Below are 21,019 nucleotides of genomic sequence, written 5' to 3' on the forward strand. Positions count from 1 at the left end.
ACAAGATTACAAGATTTAGGTAAGTCTGCCAAGATAATGTCACAGACTTCGGGTGGTAAGTCCAAAGACGTCAACTGTTGCTGCTCCAACTCCATGCAAGACGACACAGAGTTAACAGGTTCGGGTGGAGGACATTCCCCTGCTGCTGTGACATAAGATCCTCCCGAAGGAGCAGTCTGATCGGAGGAGCTATGGCCATGTTCAAGAGCTCGGGATACCAGACACTCCATGCCCAGTCCAGAGCCACCAGTATTACTTGGGCCAGGTCTTGCGTGATCTTCTTCAGAACTCTGGGCAGAAGCGGTATTGGCAGGAAGGCGTACAAGAGGCCTGAGTTCCACTCGCGAGGAAAAGCGTCGCCGAGCGAGTGCCACCTGGAAACTCCAACAAGCAAAACAGCTGACACTGCGCGTTGTCTACCGAGGCGAACAAGTCTAACCAAGGTTCTCTCCACTGCAGGAAGAGACCTTGGGCCACCTCCGGGTGGAGACGCCATTCGTGCATCGTCGGCTGAGCTTGTCTGCTCTGTCATTCAAGGAGCATGCTAGGTGTTGAACCACCAGGGAAATGCCCTGATGTTCCAGCCAAGTCCACAGATGAAGGGCCGCTTGACAAAGTGTCCACGATCCCACTCCGCCTTGTTTGTTGCAATACTACATGGTGGTTGTGTTGTCTGTGAACACCTGTACTGCTTTTGCTTTGAGGGAGAGACGAAATGATTTCAATGCTAGTCGAATCACATGGAGCTCCGGATGATTGATATGGTTTGATATGGAGACCGGTTTCCGCCCCAGACCAGATATCTCTAATCTCTGCCTCTCCCATGTGGCCACCCCATCCCAGAAGTGACGCATCTATCACGATCGTAAGATCTGATTGGGGAAAGGAGAGGGATCTGCCCTTGACCCAATCTCGAATCATTAACCAACACTGCAGGTCTTATGCAGTCCCTTCCGAGATCTGGACCTTGTCGGAGAGATTCCCCATATGCTGCGCTCACTGGAACTTCAGGTCCCTCTGCAGAGCCCGCATATGCCATCTGGCATTTTGAACCAAAAGGATGCAGGAGGCCATGAGGCCCATCAGCCTCAGAGTCAGTCTCACCGAAATCCAGGACAGAGGCTGAAACATCGTTGTCATAGCCCGAATATCCTGGACTCACTTTTTGGGAGGATATGCCCAAAACTGCACTGTGTCCAGAACAGCTCTGATGAAAGGGAGCATCTGAGAAGGAGTTAGGTGTGACTTCAGCATGTTGATAGTGAACCCCAGCGAATGCAAAAGGTTTGCCATAGTCTGGAGGTGGGAGACGACTGTCTGGGGCGAGTTCGCCTTACACAGCCAATCGTCGAGGTAGGGGAAGACTGGAACCCCTAACCTGCGCTGATGAGCTGCCACCAGTACCATCACTTTCGTGAACTCCCAAGAGGCAATGGTAAGGCCAAAGGAGAGCACGGTAAACTGAAAGTGCTGATGACCTACCACGAACTGTAGGTAACGCCGGTGGGCCGGCAAGACGGGAATGTGGAAGTATGCGTCTTGCAAGTCCAATGCTACCATCCAGTCTCCAGGATCCAGGCCAGATAAGACCTGAGCCAATGTCAACATTCTGAACCTCTCCTTTTTTAGGGAGAGATTGAGGGACCGAAGATCTAATATAGGTCAAAGACCTTTGTCCTTTTTCGGAATCAGAAAGTAGTGGGAATAGCAACCACAACCTACTTCTGGCAATGGAACCCTCTCTATAGCTCCTTTGGCCAAAAGGGATTGGACTTCCTCATGGACAAGCGCCATATGATCCTCCGATATCTGAGAGTATGAAGGTGGCATGGCTGGAGGAGATGTCTCGAAGGGGAGGGAGTAGCCCCTTCAGACAATTTGGAGTACCCACTTATCCATGGTAATGGCTTGCCATTGGGGCAGGTGATGGCGTATCCTGCCACCTACTGGCTCCTGATGTACCACCGGACTAGGAAGGCTTGGAGACTAAGGAGGGGGCAGCGGTGGACTGGGCAACCCGCTGACTCCCTGGTCCCCGGGAACGTGGGATTCCGCGGCCGCGCAGGGGCTGTATAGCATGCGAGGGTCTGTGGACAGGTGGAAAAGGATGCGGTTGGGTGCCCCTTCCGTAGCCACAAAAGGGGTGAAAGGCGGACTTGCTGGGGTCTAGGAATGGGTGCAAGGCCAAGGGACCGGGACGTGGCTCGGGAATCCTTTAAGCGCTCTTGCGCCGAGTCCGCCTTGTCTCCGAAGAGATGTGTGCCATCAAAGGGCATGTCCATCAAGGATTGCTGGACATCCCCCAAAAAGCCAGACATTCTCAGCCAGGAGTGGTGTCTCAGTGCCACCATCGATGCAACCGATTTGCCCAGAGAGCCGGTCTTATCCAGTCCACAACAAATTATCAACTTAGCTGCATCCCTCCCATCTGTTAAGGCTTGGGACAGGACAGCCCGGGCCTCCTCTGGAACTGCAGGCAGCACTTATGAAACCGTATCCCAGAGAGTATGGTGTAGGAAAGTACCAACTTGCCTGGCATGTTACCACCATTTTTTACTTCTATGTATGTTTGTTTTTGCCTATGTCACTGGGATCCTGCTAGCCAGGACTCCAGTGCTCATAAAGTGTGCTGTGTATGTGTTCCCTGTGTGGTGCCTAACTGTATCACTGAGGCTCTGCTAACCAGAACCTCAGTGTTTATGCTCTCTCTGCTTTTAAAATTGTCACTGCAGGCTAGTGACCATTTTCACCAATTCTGATTGGCACACTGGAACACCCTTATAATTCCCTAGTATATGGTACCTAGGTACCCAGGGTATTGGGGTTCCAGGAGATCCCTATGGGCTGCAGCATTTCTTTTGCCACCCATAGGGAGCTCAGACAATTCTTACACAGGACTGTCACTGCAGCCTGAGTGAAATAACGTCCACGTTATTTCACAGCCATTTTACACTGCACTTAAGTAACTTATAAGACACCTATATGTCTAACCCTCACTTAGTGAAGGTTAGGTGCAAAGTTACTAAGTGTGAGGACACCCTGGCACTAGCCAAGGTGCCCCCACATTGTTCAGGGCAATTTCCCCGGACTTTGTGAGTCTGGGTACACCACTACACATGTGAACTACATATAGGTCAATACCTATATGTAGCTTCACAATGGTAACTCCGAACATGGCCATGTAACATGTCTAAGATCATGGAATTGTCCCCCCAATACCATTCTGGTATTGGGTTACCAATCCCATGCATCCCTGGGGCTCCAGCATGGACCCCGGGTACTGCCAAACTAGCTCTCTGGGGTTTTCTCTGCAGCTACCGCTGCTGCCAACCCTCAGACAGGTTTCTGCCCTCCTGGGGCCTGGGCAGCCCAGTCCCAGAAAGGCAGAACAAAGGATTTCCTCTGAGAGAGGGTGTTACACCCTCTCCCTTTGGAAATAGGTGTTAAGGGCTGGGGAGGAGTAGCCTCCCACAGCCTCTGGAAATGCATTGAAGGGCACAGATGGTGCATTCCTTGCATAAGCCAGTCTACACCGGTTCAGGGATCCCCCAGCCCCTGCTCTGGCGCAAAACTGGACAAAGGAAAGGGAAGTGACCACTCCCCTGTCCATCAAAACCCCAGGGGTGGTTCCCAGAGCAACTCCAGTGTGTCCCAGACCTCTGCCATCTTGAATGCAGAGGTGTGAGGGCACAATGGAGACCTCTGAGTGGCCAGTGCCAGCAGGTGACGTCAGAGACCCCTCCTGATAGACTCTTACTTGGTTAGGTAGCCAATCCTTCTCTGAGGGCTATTTAGGGTCTCTCCTGTGGATTTCTCTTTAGATAACGAATGCAAGAGCTCACCAGAGTTCCTCTGCACTTCTCTCTTCGATTTCTGCCAAGGATCGACCGCTGACTGCTCCAGGACACCTGCAAAACCGCAACAAAGTCACAAGAAGACTACCAGAAACACAATAGTGCCTAATCCTGTTAGCTTTCTCGACTGTTTCCTGGTGGTGCATGCTCTGAGGGCTGTCTGCCTTCGCCCTGCACTGAAAGCCAAGAAGAAATCTCCCGTGGGTCGATGGAATCTTCCCCCTGCTAACGGAGGCACCAAACTTCTGCATCACCGGTCCTCTGGGTCCCCTCTCATCTTGACGAGCGTGGTCCCTGGAACACAGGAGCTGGATTTAAGTGACCCCGACAGTCCAGTGGTCCTTCTGTCCAAATTTGGTGGAGCTAATTCCTTGCCTCCCCACACCAGATAGTAATCCTGTGTACTGCGTGAAATGCAGCTGCTAGGGCTTCTGTGCACTTTTGCATGACTTCCTTCGTGCACAGCACAGCCCAGGTCCCAGCACTCAGTCCTGCATTGCCAAACTCGCTGAGTTGACCTCCGACTTCGTGTGAGCCTCTTTTGTTGTGCTGAGATGACCGCCATGCTCAGATTTCCTGAATGCTTGTTCAGGTGCTTCTGCGGGTGCTGCCTGCTTCTGTGTGAGCTCTCTGTATTGCTGAGCGGCCCCTCTGTCTCCTCCTCCAAGGGGCGACCTTCTCCTCCTTCCTGGGCCCTGGCAGCACCCAAAACCTTCAACCGCGACTCTTGCAGCTAGCAAGGCTTGTTTGCGGTCTTTCTGCGTGGAAACAACTCTGCATCCTCCAGCATGCCGTGGGACATCTTCAGACCAAAGGAGAAGTTCCTGACACCTTCCGTTGTTGGAGAATCTTCGGCTTCTTCCACCCAGAGGCACCACTTTTGCACCTTCATCCGGGGTTCAGTGGGCCCCTGCCCCCCCCGGACACTTGCATGACTCTTGGACTTGGTCCCCTTCCTTTAAAGGTCCTCAGGTCCAGGAATCCGTCTTCAGTGCTTTGCAGTCAGTTGTTGTCCTTGCAGAATCTCCTATCACGACTTCAGTGCAGTTCTGGGGTAGTAGGGTAACTTTACTCCTACTTTTGAGGGTCTTGGGGGTGGGGGGGGTATCTTGGACACCCTTAGTGTTTTCTTAAACTCCCAGCGACCCTCTACACACTACACTGGGCCTGGGGTCCATTCGTGGTTTGCATTCCACTTTTGGAGTATATGGTTTGTGTTGCCTATTGCATCCTATTGTATTCTACAGTGTTTGCACTACTTTTCTAACTGTTTACTTACCTGATTTTGGTTTGTGTGTATATTTGGTGTATTTTACTTACCTCCTAAGGGAGTATATCCTCTGAGATATTTTTGGCACATTGTCACTAAAATAAAGTACCTTTATTTTTAGTAACTCTGAATATTGTGTTTCTTATGGTATAGTGCTATATGATATAAGTGGTATAGTAGGAGCTTTGCATGTCTCCAAGTTCAGCCTAAGCTGCTCTGCTATAGCTACCTCTATCAGCCTAAGCTGCTAGAACACTACTAATCTACTAATAAGGGATAATTGGGCCTGGCACAAGTTGTAAGTACCATCAGGTACCCACTATAAGCCAGGCCAGCCTCCTACAGAGTGGAACCACATGATGCCACATACCAGCAAGCAGAAGCAATGCTGAAAAATTATCCAAATCATAACCCTCTGGGCCTTGATCAAAAATAATTTGGCCTCCTGTTCCTCGTTCGCCTTTGTGTGCATTGAAAAACAGGAGTCTCAGAGTGAGGAATAGTGATAAAATCCAAGACATTACAGGCAAATGTAATGCAAACCGACAGATTTTTTTTTCAATATTGTCGACATAGTTTAAAACCTGAGAACTTAGCTGGACATATTACCTAGTCAATGTAAATAGCTGACAAATGTCATCAGCCACACAATGAGAAGAGGTCCACATCCACAAAGATGAGACATGGAAAACAGGGACTGACGCCAGTGTACAAGTCACAACAAAGGTACCATGATGTCATCACATTCGGGGAGGCAGAAGCCATGTCGCACTAACAAGTAGTGCTGGTGAGCTACTGCTGTAAGGCAGGAAGTTTTCAGGATACAGTCTGGCACCTGTAGAATATTCATTAATAAAGAAATCTGCAGGAAGAAGTATCCATTCTGAAGAAGAGCCCTAATCTTCCCTTGCTTACTTTAAAGGCAGACTTCATGTCAAACCTCTTATTATTTTAGCACTTAGACTATTTTCTTCAAGACAGGACCCTTCCAGGTCCCCTTATAGAGCACACTGCATTTTAGTTTGTTTTATTGATCTGCACTTAGAATATTTCTTATGCTCTCTTCCCCTGCCTTGAACTGAACAGTCTTTAAGACCTATGCTCTCCGATTTATTATTTTGTTTGTGCTAGACTGTGAAAGGTTTCTGAAAATTGAAAAATTAGGGGTTAGCTTCCACTGCCAATGATATTTTGCACGTATTTTGCATTTTTCTTATTTTAAATTGAATTGAATAACCATTATCTCTTTGATTTCTGTAATGATTATTACAATTAAAATAAATCTTTATGATTTGGACTTTGAACTTTTTCATGTGTGGATTTTATTGTGCGGAGTTTCCCTTCGTGAATTCTCTTGGTTTACATGAAATTTGTAATAGTGTTTAGGGCTCTCGTCCCGACGGTACTCACACAGAGCCCTGTTCTATCAAATCTGCCTTTTTAAATGGCACTAAGCGCTGACAGAGGACAAGCTGGTGAGCGAGGCCTACTTACAGCTGGTGCACCTCACAACTTCAGGCCTCTTAGTGCTGAGTGATTTCTGTCCGTATTCCACTTACAGGGTACGGACATCCCATAAGGATGAATAAAGGGGGCTTGGTCATAAGTGTACATAAGGAATCAACACAGGCAAGACAAATTATTCCATCAAAATCATTAATTCCCAAGAACCTAAACACTTCCCGCAATTCCATACAAAAGACTGATACTCACTTTAGAATTCCATCAGGGTTATCTATGATGGTTGCGCTGGTGTGTCCAAGGACATAGCCTGGGATCCAGCCCTCGGCTGCAGGACACTGATCAGTAGCGGCTCTGAACACCAGAAACATGCTCTGTTGAGTACTTGCCAGAATTTGTACCACCTCTCCCTGGCAAACACTGATCTCATCCTCCTTCACTGCCATGTAATCGTGTGTCACCAACATGGTGGAGATATTGCTACTGCTGCTACTTTCACTCTTTAGGTGTAGTAACAGTGATGGGGAGACAAGGAAGAACAAAGCAAAGAACATTTAGGATTAGCACAGACAAATCTCTCAATAATAATTCAACGTTCATTGTGAAATATTACTGACTGTAAATGTAAACCGCCTCCCGTATTTTAATATACTTCAAAGACAATGTAATAAGACATCATTGCTTATAAAAACAAAGTACAGGTCAGAACTGCCATTATAATTGTTTTTGTTAAAAATTTTGCTTAAGTATTGTATTGCAACATTTATGTAGTGCTTACTACCCCTATGTGGGGTGCTGAAGTACAAGTTACTTACCTTTGTTAACAAAATATCTGGTAGAGGCATATTCTAGTTGCAGATTCCTTACCTTAGAATTTCCCCCAGGCGTCAGACTGGATCCGGAGATTTTTCTTCGAGCAATACCCTTGCGCGTTGGCAGGTGGCGTCGGTCGACTCTGTGGGTGTCATTGGTGTCATGGTCGACGTGATGACATCAGGAGCAGTATATAGACGCCGCCTTCGCGCAGTGACGTCAGTTTCTTTTAACGACTTTCCATGCCAAAGCGCAGAGCCGCTTAGAACACTGAGATTGGTGACCTAGAGCTAAGACCCTGAAAGGGGGGAATCCCTGTCCCTAGAAATCAGTTCGCAAGCGGGGAGTATGGGTGGGCGGTAAGGAATCTGCAACCAGAATGTGTCTCTAAAAGATATTTCATTACTGAAGGTAAGTAACTTTTACATCTGATAGAGACTTCTAGTTGCAGATTCCTTACCTTAGAATAGATACCCAAGCAATGCCATCCTCGGTGGTGGGCTGTGAACCAAGATCATGCTATGAAGTCCTGCAGGACCGAACAACCAAAATAGACGTCCTGACGGGCCCGACTGTCCAGGCAGTAGTGCTTAGCAAACAAGTGCAGGGACGCCCATGTAGCTGCCTGGCAGATATCCAGGACAGGAACTCCGTGTGCTAACGCAGTAGAAGCAGAAGTTGCTCTGGTGGAATCAGCACGCAAGCTTCAGGAGGTTGCTTTTTGGCCAAAGCGTAGCACCTTTTGATGCAAAGAAGCACCCATCAAGAGATGGTACGCTTTTGCACCGCCTTCCCTTTTTTCGCACCCACTACCCAACGAAGAGTTGATCGTCCACCCAGAAATCTTTAGTACGATTGAGGTAGAAGGCCAATGCTCTTTTCGGGTCCAGACGGTGGAGTTTTTCCTCCTCATGGGAAGGATGTGGCGATGCGTAAAAAGTAGGCAGAGGGATGGACTGGCCTACATGAAAGGGTGTAACCACCTTAGGAAGGAAGGAAGCCCTAGTGCGCAACACAACTTTGTCAGGGTGCACAGACAAGTATGGAGGTTTTGAGGAAAGGGCCTGAAGCAGAGGTGATAGCGACCAGAAAGACAGTTTTGAAGGTGAGGAGCCACAAGGGAAAATTATGCATTGGCTCAGTGGGAGTACACATCAAGTAAGTAAGTACAATATTAAGGTTCCACTGAGGCATGATAAATGGAGTGGGTGTGTAGGAGGCTGGCCTGGCTTATAGTGGGTACCTGATGGTACTTCCACCTTGTGCCAGGTCCAGTTATCCCTTATTAGTAGATTAGTAGTGTTCTAGCAGCTTAGGCTGATAGAGGTAACTATAGAAGAGCAGCTTGGGCTGAACTAGGAGACATGCAAAGCTCCTACTATACCACTTATATCATGTAGCACTATATCATAAGGAAACACAATACTCAAAGTTGCTAAAAAATAAAGGTACTTTATTTTAGTGACAATATGCCAAAAGTATCTCAGAGGATATACTCCCTTAGGAGGTAAGTAATATACACAAAATATACACACACAAACCAAAATCAGGTAAGCAAACAGTTAGAAAAGAAGTGCAAACACTGTAGAACACAATAGAATGCAATAGGAGACAATAGGCCTAGGGACAACACAAACAATATACTCCAAAAGTGGAATGCGAACCACGAATGGACCCCAGGCCTAGTGTAGTGTGTAGAGGGTCACTGGGAGTGTAAGAAAACACTAAGGATGTCCAAGATACCCCACCCCAAGACCCTGAAAAGTAGGAGTAAAGTTACCCTACTACCCCAGAAAGACAGTGAAGTCGAGATAGGGGATTCTGCAAAGACAACAACTGACTGCAAAGCACTGAAGACGGATTCCTGGACCTGAGAACCTGCAAAGGAAGGGGACCAAGTCCAAGAGTCACGCAAGTGTCCAAGGGGGGTAGGAGCCCACTAAATCCCAGATGAAGGTGCAAAAGGGCTGCCTCCAGGTGGAAGAAGCCAATTGGTCAGAAGATGTCCCACGGCGTGCTGGAGGATGCAGAGTTGTTTGCACGCAGAAAGACCGCAAACAAGCCTTGTTAGCTGCAAGAGTTGTGGGTGACGGTTTTGGGTGCTGCCAGGGTCCAGGAAGAACCAGGAGGTCACCCCTTGGAGGAGGAGACAGAGGGGGCGCTCAGCAACACAGAGAGCCCACGCTAAAGCAGGCAGCACCCGTAGAAGCACCTGAACAGGCGTTCAGAAGATCTGAGCATGGCGGTCGTCTCAGCACAACAAAAGAGGGTCCCAAGAAGTCGGAGGTCAACTCAGTGAGTTGGGCAATGCAGGACGGAATGCTGGGGACCTGGGCTGTGCACGAAGGAAGTCTTGCAAAAGTGCACAGAAGCCCTAGCAGCTGCAGCTCACGCAGTACACAGGATTACTGTCTGGCGTGGGGAGGCAAGGACTTACTTCCACCAAATTTGGACAGAGGGACCGTCGGGGTCACTTGGATCAAGCTCCTGTGTTCCAGGGACCACGCTCGACAAGATGAGATGGGACCCAGAGGACCGGTGATGCAGAAATTTGGTGCCTGTGTTGGCAGGGGGAAGATTCCGTCAACCCACTGGAGATTTCTTCTTGGCTTCCAGTGCAGGGTGAAGGCAGACAGCCCTCAGAGTATGCACCACCAGGAAACTGTTGAGAAAGCCGTCAGGGTGAGGCGCTACAATGTTGCTGGTAGTCTTCTTCATACGTTGTTGCGGTTTTGCAGGCGTCCTGGAGCAGTCAGCGGTCGATCCTTGGCAGAAGTCAAAGAGAGAAGTGCAGAGGAACTCTGGTGAGCTCTTGCATTTGTTATCTGAATAGAAACCCACAGGAGAGACCCTAAATAGCCCTCAGAGGAGGATTGGCTACCTTCCCAGGTAAGAGCCTATCAGGAGGCATCACCTGCTGGCACTGGCCACTCAGAGGTCTCCATTGTGCCCTCACACCTCTGCATTCAAGAAGGCAGAGGTCCGGGACACACTGGAGGAGCTCTGGACACCACCCCTGGGGTGGTGATGGACAGGGGAGTGGTCACTCCCCTTTCCTTTGTCCAGTCTCGTGCCAGAGCAGGGACTGGGAGATCCCTGAACCGATGTAGACTGGTTTATGAAAGGAGGGCACCATCTGTGCCCTTCAAAGCATTTCCAGAGGCCAGGAGAGGCTCCGCCTCTCAGGCCCCTCACACATATTTCCAAAGGGAGAGGGTGTAGCAACCTCTCTCAGTGGAAATCCTTTGTTCTGCCTTCCTGGGACTGGCCTGCCCAGGCCCCAGGAGGGGCAGAAACCTGTCTGAGGGTTGGCAGCAGCGTAGCTGCAGAAAGAAACACAGAGAGCTGGTTTAGCAGTACCCGGGGTCCATGCGGGAGCCCCGGGGATGCATGGAATTGTGTCCCCAATACCAGAATGGTATTGGGGTGTCAATTCCATCATCCTAGACATGTTACATGGCCATGTTCGGAGTTACCATTGTGAAGCTACACAAAGGTATTGACCTATATGTAGTTCACATGTGTAATGGTGTCCCCACATTCATAAAGTCCGGGGAATTTGCCCTGAACAATGTGGGGGCACCTTGGCTAGTGCCAGGGTGCCCTCACACTAAGTAACTTTGCACCTAACCTTCACTAAGTGAGGGTTAGACATATAGGTGACTTATAAGTTACTTAAGTGCAGTGAAAAATGGCTGTGAAATAACATGGACGTTATTTCACTCAGGCTGCAGTGGCAGTCCTGTGTAAGAATTGTCTGAGCTCCCTATGGGTGGCAAAATAAATGCTGCAGCCCATAGTGATCTCGTGGAACCCCGATACCCTGGGTACCTAGGTACCATATACTAGGGAATTATAAGGGTGATCCAGTGTGCCAATCAGAATTGGTAAAATTAGTCACTAGCCTGCAGTGATAATTTTAAAAGCAGAGAGAGCATAAACACTGAGGTTCTGGTTAGCAGAGCCTCAGTGATACAGTTAGGCACCACACAGGGAACACATATAGGCTACAAACGTATGAGCACTGGGGTCCTGGCTAGCAGGATCCCAATGACACATATCAAACACACTGACAACATAGGGTTTCCCGTATGAGCACTGGGGCCCTGGCTAGCAGGATCCCAGTGAGACAGTAAAAACACCCTGACATATACTCACAAACAGGCCAAAAGTGGGTGTAACAAGGCTAGAAAGAGGCTTCTTTCCTACAGGGTGGAAATAAATGGGTGAGCCCTTTAGGCATCTACTCACAATAGGAGATTTAAAGAGTGAGGGCTGATCAGGTAGCCTGAGAAAGGCTGAAATGGCAGACAAATACCCTTTAATGGTGCCCAAAGCAGAGCCCTGCCGGGCCAAAGAAAGAATGAACAGAAGAATCTTGGATAGCGGGGCAGAAAGGGGATCAACAGATTTGTTGGTACACCACGCCACAAATTTATTCCAACGACAAGCGTATACAGTTTTGGTTGATGGACGCCTGTCTGCCAAGATAACATTGCAGACTTCGGGTGGAAGGGCAAAAGCCATCAACTGGCGCAGTTCAATCTTTACCCATGAAGGTGGAGGTTGGACAGGTTCGGGTGAAAACCGTCCCCTGTTGCTGCAACAGAAGATCCGCCCGAAGAGGCAGTCTGAGTGGAGGATCGATGGACATGCTAGAAAGCTCTGGATACCATACTCTCCGTGCCCACTCCGGAACCACCAAGATGACTTGGGCCTGGTTGTTGCTGATTTTCTTGAGAACTCTGGGCAGAAGAGGCATATGCGGAAAGGCGTGCAGGAGGCCGGAGTTCCAATCGAGACGAAAAGCGTCTCCAAGCGAGTGCCGCCTTGGAAACACCAACGTGCAAAACAACTGACATTGTATATTCTTTGAGGAGACGAACTGATCTAACTGACTCTCACCACTCCTGAAAGAGACCTTGCGCCACCTCCGGGTGGAGGTGCCATTCGTGACGGCTGAGTTCATCTGCTCTGGCGTTCAGAAAGACCGCCAGATGTTGAACCACCAGGGTAATGTCCTGATGAGCCAGTCATGTCAAGAGGCGTAGTGTCTCCTGACAAAGGGTCCATGACCCTACTCCGCCCTGTTTGTTAGAGTACCACATGGCGGTAGTATTGTCCGTGAACACCTGTACCACTTTTCCTTTGAGTGAGGGAAGGAATGCTTTCAACACAAGCCTGATCGCCCAGAGCTCCAGCAGACTGATATGGAGCCCAGACTCCGCCGGGGATCAAAGTCCTCTGATCTCCGCCTCTCCCATGTGGCCGACCCAACCCAGATAGATCTGTCACTATAGATAGATCTGGTTGGGGAAGGGAGAGGGATCTGCCGTGGACCCAATGCGGATTCAAAAGCCACCACTGCATGTCTTTCGCAGTCCCCTCTGAGATTTAGGCCAGGTCAGAGAGATTCCCCTGATGCTGCTCCCACTGGAACTTCAGGTCCCACTGCAGAGCCCGCATATGCCATCTGGCTTGTGTCACTAGCAGGATGCAGGAGACCATGAGGCCCAGCAGCCTCAGAGTCAGTCTGACCGAAACCCAAGACTGAGGCCGAAAGACTGGAATCATAGCCTGAATGTCTTGGACTCCTTTTTTGGGAGGTTAAGCTCAAAACTGCACTGTGTCCAGAACCGCTCCGATGAAAGGGAGCGACTGAGAGGGAGTCAGGTGTGACTTCTGCACATTTATAGTGAACCACAGCGTGTGCAGGAGGGTCATCATAGTCTGAAGGTGGGAGAAGACTTTCAGGGGCGAAACCGCCTTCAACAGCCAGTCGTCAAGGTAGGGGAAGACTGAGACCCCTAACCTGCGCAGATGAGCTGCAACCACCGCCATCACTTTCATGAACACCTGTGGGGCGCTGGCAAGGCTGAAGGGGAGCATGGTAAACAGAAAGTGCTTGCGACCTACCACGAATTGTAGGTAACGTCTGTGGGCAGGCAAGATGGGGATGCCGAAATAAGCATCCTGCAAGTCCAATGCTACCATCCAGACAGAACCTGAGCCAGGGTGAGCATTTTGAATTTCTCCTTCTTGAGGAAGTAGTTTAGGTCTCGATGGTCTAGAATAGGGCGTAAGCCCTTGTCCTTTTTTGATATCAGAAAGTAGCGGGAATAACAACCACAACCTACTTCTGGCACATGGACCTTTTCTATAGCTCCCTTGGCCAATATAGCTGCGACTTCCTGACGGAGAAGCGCCAAATGATCCTCTGTAAGGTGATTGAATGATGGTGGCATGGGTGGTGGAGCAGATTCGAAAGGGAGGGAGTAGCCCTTTCGAACTATCTGCAAAACCCACCTGTCCGTGGTGATATTTTCCCAGAGGGGCAGGTGATGGTGAATCCTGCCACCAACTGGACAGGAGTGAGGGGACGGACTAGGAGGGTTTGGAAGCTGCAGCGGGGCACAGATGGACTGGGCAGACCTCTGGTTCCCTGTCCCATGGCCACGTGGGATTCCGCATCCCTGGCCACGCATAGGCTGAACAGCGCGCGAGGCACAGTGGCTGGGTGGAGGACGTGACAGGGAGCCCCTTCTGTGGCCACGAAAGGGGCGAAAAGCGGACTGTGGTGGGCGAGGGGCAGAGGAAAGACTGAGGGACCGAGCCGTAACCTGGGAATCCTTGAACCTCTCCAAGGCCATGTCAGCTTTGTCTCCGAAGAGACGGGAGCCAACAAAGGGCATGTCCATGAGTGACTGTTGGACATCTCCCGAAAAACCAGAAGTGCCTAATCAGGCATGACGTCATAAGGCCACCGCCGAAGCAACCTATCTACCCAGAGAGTCAGTCAGGTCCAGCCCACAATGGATTGTGAACATTGCCGCATCTCTCGCATCGGTCACAGCTTGGGAGGCGATAGCACGGGCCTCCTTCGGTATCTTCGGCAGGACTTGTGCAACCGTATCCCACAAAGAGTGGATATAGCGGCCCAAAAGGCATGCAGTATTCACAGACTGCAGCGCAAGACTGGAGGAAGAAAACAACTTCTTGCCAAATTTTTCCAGCCTTTTGGATTCGCTATCTGGGGGTGAGGAAGGGAATGCACCTGAAGAAGAGGAAGTATGGATAACAAAACTCTCAGGAGTGGGGTGTTGGGACAGGAATTTAGGGTCGTTCGGAGCTGGTCGATGGTGGCGTGCGATAGTCCTATTCACAGGAGCCCCTGTGTTGGGTTTGGATCATGCACCCAAAAGGACATTGGTGAGGGCCTCATTAAAAGACAAAAGGGGTTCTGAAGTAGAAGCCCTAGGCTGTAGCACCTCCGTCAGGAGATTAGACCTGACCTCAACAGTGGAAAGCTCGAGACCAGAGTCGCCGGGGATAAGAAATGGGTTGATGTCGATAGTGGGCGCCACTGACGTCGGGCGAGTCGATAATCGACCCAGCGCCCGGGAAGGTCTCAAGGGTGCGACCGGCGCTGGTGCAGATCCGCGCACAGATCCGGAGGTGACCTCGGTGGTTGGAACCAAAGCTGCCGGCGCGAAACCTGAAGGCCCCTCAGCCGAACCCCTTGGTCAGGAAGGCGCCATATCGGGGTCGGACCACCCAAATATGAGCCGCATGACCTCATAAAACTCTTTACGATGGGTGGGGGTCGCTCCGGCCCCAGGAAACTCAGGGAAGTGTGGAGCCAACCCAAATGCAGGCTCTGAGGACAGAGGCCTTGTGCGCGGACACACTTCCCGCATCGCGTCAGCCGATGGGACTTCTTCTTCTTACCTTGACCTGAGGATTTAGAAGAAGACGAGTGGTGATGACTCCGAGACCGGGACCTACGCAAAGTCGAGTGCCGGGCCGCCATTAGCTTTAGGGTCCGCTCCCTCAATGACTTTGGGTGCATGGCCCGGCCCTCGGAGCATGACTTCGGGTCGTGGGCGCGCTCGAGATACCACAGACAAACCCGATGAGGATCTGTCACCGACATCGTCCGATGACAGTCCTCGCATGGCTTTAACCCAGTCTTCAGGGACATCCTCGACGCACCAAAGTTTCACAGAAAAAAGTTGCAGAAACAGTCGAATTCGGACAAAAAATAGCCAGGGAGGCTCTTCTCCAGATCAGCCCATGGCACGGAAAGAAAAGAACTGACCTCACTGCGCCAGGGCGGCGTCTATATACTACTCTCAACATCATTCGGTGACCACAACGCCAACGACGCCCGCGGAGTCGACCGACGCCACCTGCGGACATGCAAGGATATTGCTCGAAGAAAAATCTACGGATCCAGTCTGACGCGCTGGGGGAAATTCTAGGGTAAGGAATCTGCAACTAGAAGTCTCTATCAGATGTTCCTGCCTACATGGGTGGCACACTGCACAATATAGGGTGTTTGGCTGAAATTATTTGGCCTTTGCTTTGATTCTACATAGAAACTGTTTCCATGTCATGTGTGAAGACCACTGAGATGCAGTTATTGTGTTATGTGATTCAGCACTTAGTGTGAGGGGTGAAGAAAGTGTTAGAGACAGGTGTGCCGTTTATGGTTTTCAGTAAGCTGATGGCTTTGAGCAGCTCTGTAGGTCCCTTTCCGGTATTTCTCATGTTCAGAGTCCACTGAGGGGGTTACCGTACTGGGTTGTCCATTCTGAAGTATCTTGTTTAAGTTTATGGTCCTAAGCAGGCATGGTTAAAGGGAGAAGTAGTAGACAGACCTGCCGGGATGGACTTTGTTAATATCATCCCAAATCTGATAGGCATTGTGAGATGCCAAGAAGTGGCTGTAGTATGCTACTAGTCGAGACCTGCAGTGTGAGTCTATATTAGAGTCCTCTGTTGGCCAGCGCTGTGTGGCAGATCTCTTCAGTTATTCTTGGGCCTGTTCAATATGTGATGCATGGTTTGTTGCTGGGGAAGTGTTTTGTCTTATGTATGTGTCAAGCAGTAAAAGGGGATACTTAAACAGTCTGTATGAACTACAATTGACTTGTCTGACTACTGAGTGTTGTCAAATTAATGTTAGTGTGGGTATTTATATTGTAATGTAAATGCATTAGCAGGAATTAGGTGTGATTGCTCATGGGAAAGGAAGGGAGATAGGTGAATTCATGCATTGGTTGGCAGTACTAATAGATAAGCTACAGGACATTGGGTATTATTAGTGTGCATGGTATGACTTTTAAAGGAGAGATTGTGACCTTTGAAATAAGGTCTGGTCAATTTGCAGAGATACAATAGTAATGATTAAACAAAACATACAAGTTAGTTTGAGTAGGCTGTACTCAGAGAGTGGAGGCATGCATAGAATGGAAAGAAAGGAGAGAGATATCATTTGAGAGACAAGCATTGGCAAAAGCAATAGGTCTGTCCGGTTTTTCTTCTTTAACTATCGATAGCAAGCTCACAATGGGTGTGATTAAGAGTTAGACGGTACAGTGGTAATGGTAAAATCACCTTCGAATTTACTGGTACTATGCAGTAAATTCATCCCACGATCTTCCAGATATGAGTTAACCCCTAGGAATGAGGTATTACCAAGTATATGCAACTTTTCCAGCCATTAAACCACAGAAAAATCCTTGTTCTGTGGGGGAAACAAAAATACTTGCTACCTACTCCGAGCAAGCATGTAAAAATTTGCTGGCATCGGGGAACATTGCATGCTTCCCCTTCCATCACCCCCATCAGCCAAATCCCCATGCAATTTTTTGGCTGGAGTTAGTGGGTGAAAAAACGGTACCTGGTTCTCCCACACCTGCAAAAATCAATTGTGTAAATGCTTTGCCAAGAATCTCTAAATTGGGGCCATTGTCTGGAGAAATGCAAACATCTGTGTAATGTTTATTACAGTGTCATCTACCTATATGCACAAAGATGTTTGTACGGTAATAGTAAGCATGGAGTATAAAATATCAAACCAATAAGCAGTCCGGGGCTTTTAGACTAGGCACTGTGTCCACAGGAATACTAAGAATAAAAATTCTACATCCTGACATCATTAGCTTTGGCTGTAGCCTGTGAAATCCCATTTGCAGACAGATCAGAATATTTGTATATATTATAAATTAACTTCTGAACAAATAGGCAAACAGAAAACAGATCCAATCTTCTCAGACTGCCATACCACATCTTATCTTTTCTACAGTTCATTAAATAAATAACGTGGTATCATCATTTTTCTGCAGTATGCTACTCACTTCACAGCTGCCCTGTGCTACTGGAAGGGTTGCTGACTTCCTGCCACTTCATAACCTTGCCTTTGCAGCGAGTACCAGCCAAGGCCTTGCCTGCTTGGGTAACGGCTATCACCTGTCTCAATGGTGCTCCTTTTATCAACCATGAAAGCAAAAGGATAGCTCAAACATGCAGGAAACCAAACCGTGACATCTGCATTCAACCCTATTAACTTATCCCACCAGTAACTGGCAGTACAGACCTTTAAAGAAATTCAAATGAAAATGCATTTGTTTTATGCTAATAAAGTTTTTGTTTGCAAATGACAATGCAAATATTAGATAATGTTTAACATGATGGATTTATCCCATTCATTTTACCCATAAACCGGGGTAGGATGCAAAATGTAAGCACATTGTGGCTATGGCTATATATAAAGCCTTACAATGGTACAGTATGAATTATTCAATAAAATCAAGCCGTTAACAATACATGGTAAGGCAGCATGGACATAAATACAGCACCTGTCACTACTCTGCATAAACATGTACAATAGGTACAAGGGGGAATGTAAGTATAATGTCCATATCACAGACACTGGGTCTTCACTAAACACGTTCCTCTACTTACAGGCATGTTATTCTTTAACAGACTAGTTAAGTTTGAAGCAAGTACTCAGATTAGCCTAAAAAGAAGTCATTCAGCTTAGGACCTGTTTGTTCACATCTCTTGCTGAGAGACATGTTCACAAAGTAAACGTCCTTTATCTACAGTAGTGACAGCACCTGCTGCATGAGATACTCAACCTTTACAGGTAAGTCAGAACCAGCCCTTATCAGTGAGGAGAGCCAGAAGAAATTGAAAGAGACCCCAGGAGGACCCTCCGGAAGCAAGCACAGGGAGTCGCGAAGAGGCCTCAGCAGCACAAAGAAGATGGAAGCCCACGTCGGTCTTGGAGCTGTGTGATGCTTGAGGATGGGGCTTCCTGCAGCGATGAGGTCTTCAAGCTGAAGAACCAACAAGCCTTGGTGACAACAGTAGATGCAGCGCACAGGGGTTCTGTCCCAGCAGCTCCAACAAGGGACCACCCTCTTCCCAGTTGCAAAGAAGACAGGTCAGACATCTAGAGAGCTGCAGAACTACCACCTGTGTTGCAGAGTCTTGAGGAGTCAGTGGGACCGTTGGATGCACAAACCAGTCGTAGAGGTTGCAGTGCCTGCAGTTGAGGGGAGATACTTCTTCACTCCAAGGGAGATTCCTTCTGGATGTCCTTAGTGCAGGCAGAGGTCCTGTAACTCTGGAGGATGCACGGCCACAAAAGTTGCAAAGTTCTTGCAATGCTCGGGGACAAGGTTGCAGTGGGAGCCCTCCTACCTGTTGCAGGCTTCTCTTGGTTACCAATAAAGTCCAGCAGCAGAATCCAGTGTCCAGGTCGCAGAAGAAGTCATGAAGGTGAATCTGGGGTTCCCACCCGCAGGGGAGCTCTTAAGTAACCCAGGTGGGGAGTTGGACGATTTTTGTGGTGACCCACCTATTAGGGAGGGGTCAGGGATGCTACATTACTGAACTGACCAGTCAGATGCTCCCAGAGGCCTCTGCTCATCCTGTTTCCCAGATGACACAATCAAGTGGCCACCTGGCAGAGCTCTAGGCACCCCACCACAGGGGGAGCTGGACGGGGGTGGTCACTCCACTGTCCTTTGTGTGTTTCGCACCAGAGTTGGAGCCTGGAGGCTCCTGCACTGGAAGGAACCAATATTGGAAGAAGGGAACCAAATGTGCCCTTCAAAGAAGTCTGGTGACGCTCAGGAGCACCCCTACTCTAGCCCAGAGACACCTATCTCTAAAGGAGAGGGAGTGAGACCTCTCCTCTAAAGGAAATAGCTTTGTTTGACCTTCCCCTGCCTGCGTTAAGCTCAGCAGCAGGAAAGCAGAACAGTATCTGGGGCAGGCGGCAGCACTGGCTTGCACGCAGACCCTGCAAGGACAGGCAGACATGGGGTATTCCCTCTAAGGAACCCCCAAAGTACATGGTATCATGCAACTAACACTAGAACCGGTGTACCAGTGTAGTTGCCTGATTCCAACATGAAACGTGACTAGGTTTGGAGAAACCATTATGTAGTTGGACATCTCGTAATGATCAGTGTCCACTACATACCTTAGAATGGTTTCCACACACTTATAAAGCCCAGAAAAGGGAGTCTGGGGTTTGTAGGTGTACCTTTGCTCATGCAGGGGTACCCTCACACTTAGAACCATGCACCCTGCCCTTGGTCTGAAGGGCCTACCCTAGGGGTGACTTATAGGGTCAAAGTGCAGTGACTGCGATATAAGGTAAACCTTATATCTGGGATGAAATGTGCATGCACCATTTCATACAGGCTGCAATGGCAGGCTTGTAGACACAGTTTGCAAAGGCTCCCATGGGTGGCATAGTACACGTGGAAGTCCATGGGGGACCCCTGATGTACCAATGCCCTGGGTACCCAAGTACCATATACCAGGGACTTAGAGGGGCACATTAGTATGCCAATTGTGGGGTGTATGAGACACTTACCAACACAATTTAGTGGAGAAAACACTCACACTGGGGTCCTGGTTAGCAGGATCCCAATTTACTACATTCAAAACACACTGACACCAGGCAAAAAGTGGGAGCAACTATGTCAGAAAGATCCCACTTTCCTACACTTACCCTTGGAATTGTTTAGGCAAATGAAGAATATTTGAATAGGATTCTATGTGTGGACCAGTAACATTATGACCCAAGGGCTTTCACTGTAAATTGAGCTTTGAACAATAAAACCAGGCAGGGAGCAGTGTCTGAGAAGGAGTATCTGTTGTGCCACGAGACAGTAGAGCAAGACCTTTCAGCAGAACATGCTTCTTATCCTGCTGCAATGGAATCGAGCAGGCTGGAGTGGGTTGAGAAATTACATTTTATGTCATTTTTTACACAGAGCTCACCTCAGTGGCTCTGCTGACATTGTTTAAGGGGGGGGGGACTCTAGTTGAGGAGTCCCCTGATACTGCTAGTCTGCTGTCTGAGATGATAGTGCAAGGAGTCACAATCCATGCTGGCAAAGCTGGTTCTCTATTTTTAATGTCCTGCGGTGCTTCGTGGTGTTAGCATTTTATCAATGTTAGAGATTAAAACAAAACTGTGCAGAAAGGGAAAATAGAAACAGAGTGGCATACCAGCAATAATAAAATGAAAGAAACATTGTCCCAAGAGCATTGAAGGGCACTATTTTCTCATTAGATTACCACATTGTGCACAGGCAAAATGCCATCACTCACACAAAGGGTAGCTTTGGTTGAAGTGGTCTGATACATTGCCCCATGTGGTAGTCAGAAGCAAAGTGCAACTGACTTTTTGACAGACCAACGCAAGCAGACTGCTGACCAGTGGCCCCTATATATATGTGTATGTATAATTTATGGATTTTTTTGAAGAAAAAATAGTGTGGCGAAACAACTAATGCTGTCCCTATGGCCA

At 48.7% G+C, this 21,019-nt stretch overlaps 1 protein-coding gene across 5 annotated transcripts in view; it reads right to left on the reverse strand.

Annotated features, from left to right (window-relative positions):
* The window catches only part of TRIO (trio Rho guanine nucleotide exchange factor), a 3,522,386-nt gene that overhangs the window by 608,421 nt on the left and 2,892,946 nt on the right, over positions 1-21,019 (reverse strand). For all 5 annotated transcript variants that reach the window (XR_011200906.1, XM_069219639.1, XM_069219640.1 and 2 more), the window contains exon 49: positions 6,838-7,085. Coding sequence is in view for 4 of the 5 variants with exons in the window: in XM_069219639.1 (XP_069075740.1) it covers positions 6,838-7,085 (248 nt within the window). In the remaining variant the exon portion in view is untranslated. Of the gene's footprint in view, positions 1-6,837; positions 7,086-21,019 lie in introns of those variants that run through there.

The sequence above is a fragment of the Pleurodeles waltl genome, chromosome 2_2, assembly GCF_031143425.1.
Source record: "Pleurodeles waltl isolate 20211129_DDA chromosome 2_2, aPleWal1.hap1.20221129, whole genome shotgun sequence".
In the NCBI taxonomy this organism is placed as follows: domain Eukaryota; kingdom Metazoa; phylum Chordata; class Amphibia; order Caudata; family Salamandridae; genus Pleurodeles; species Pleurodeles waltl.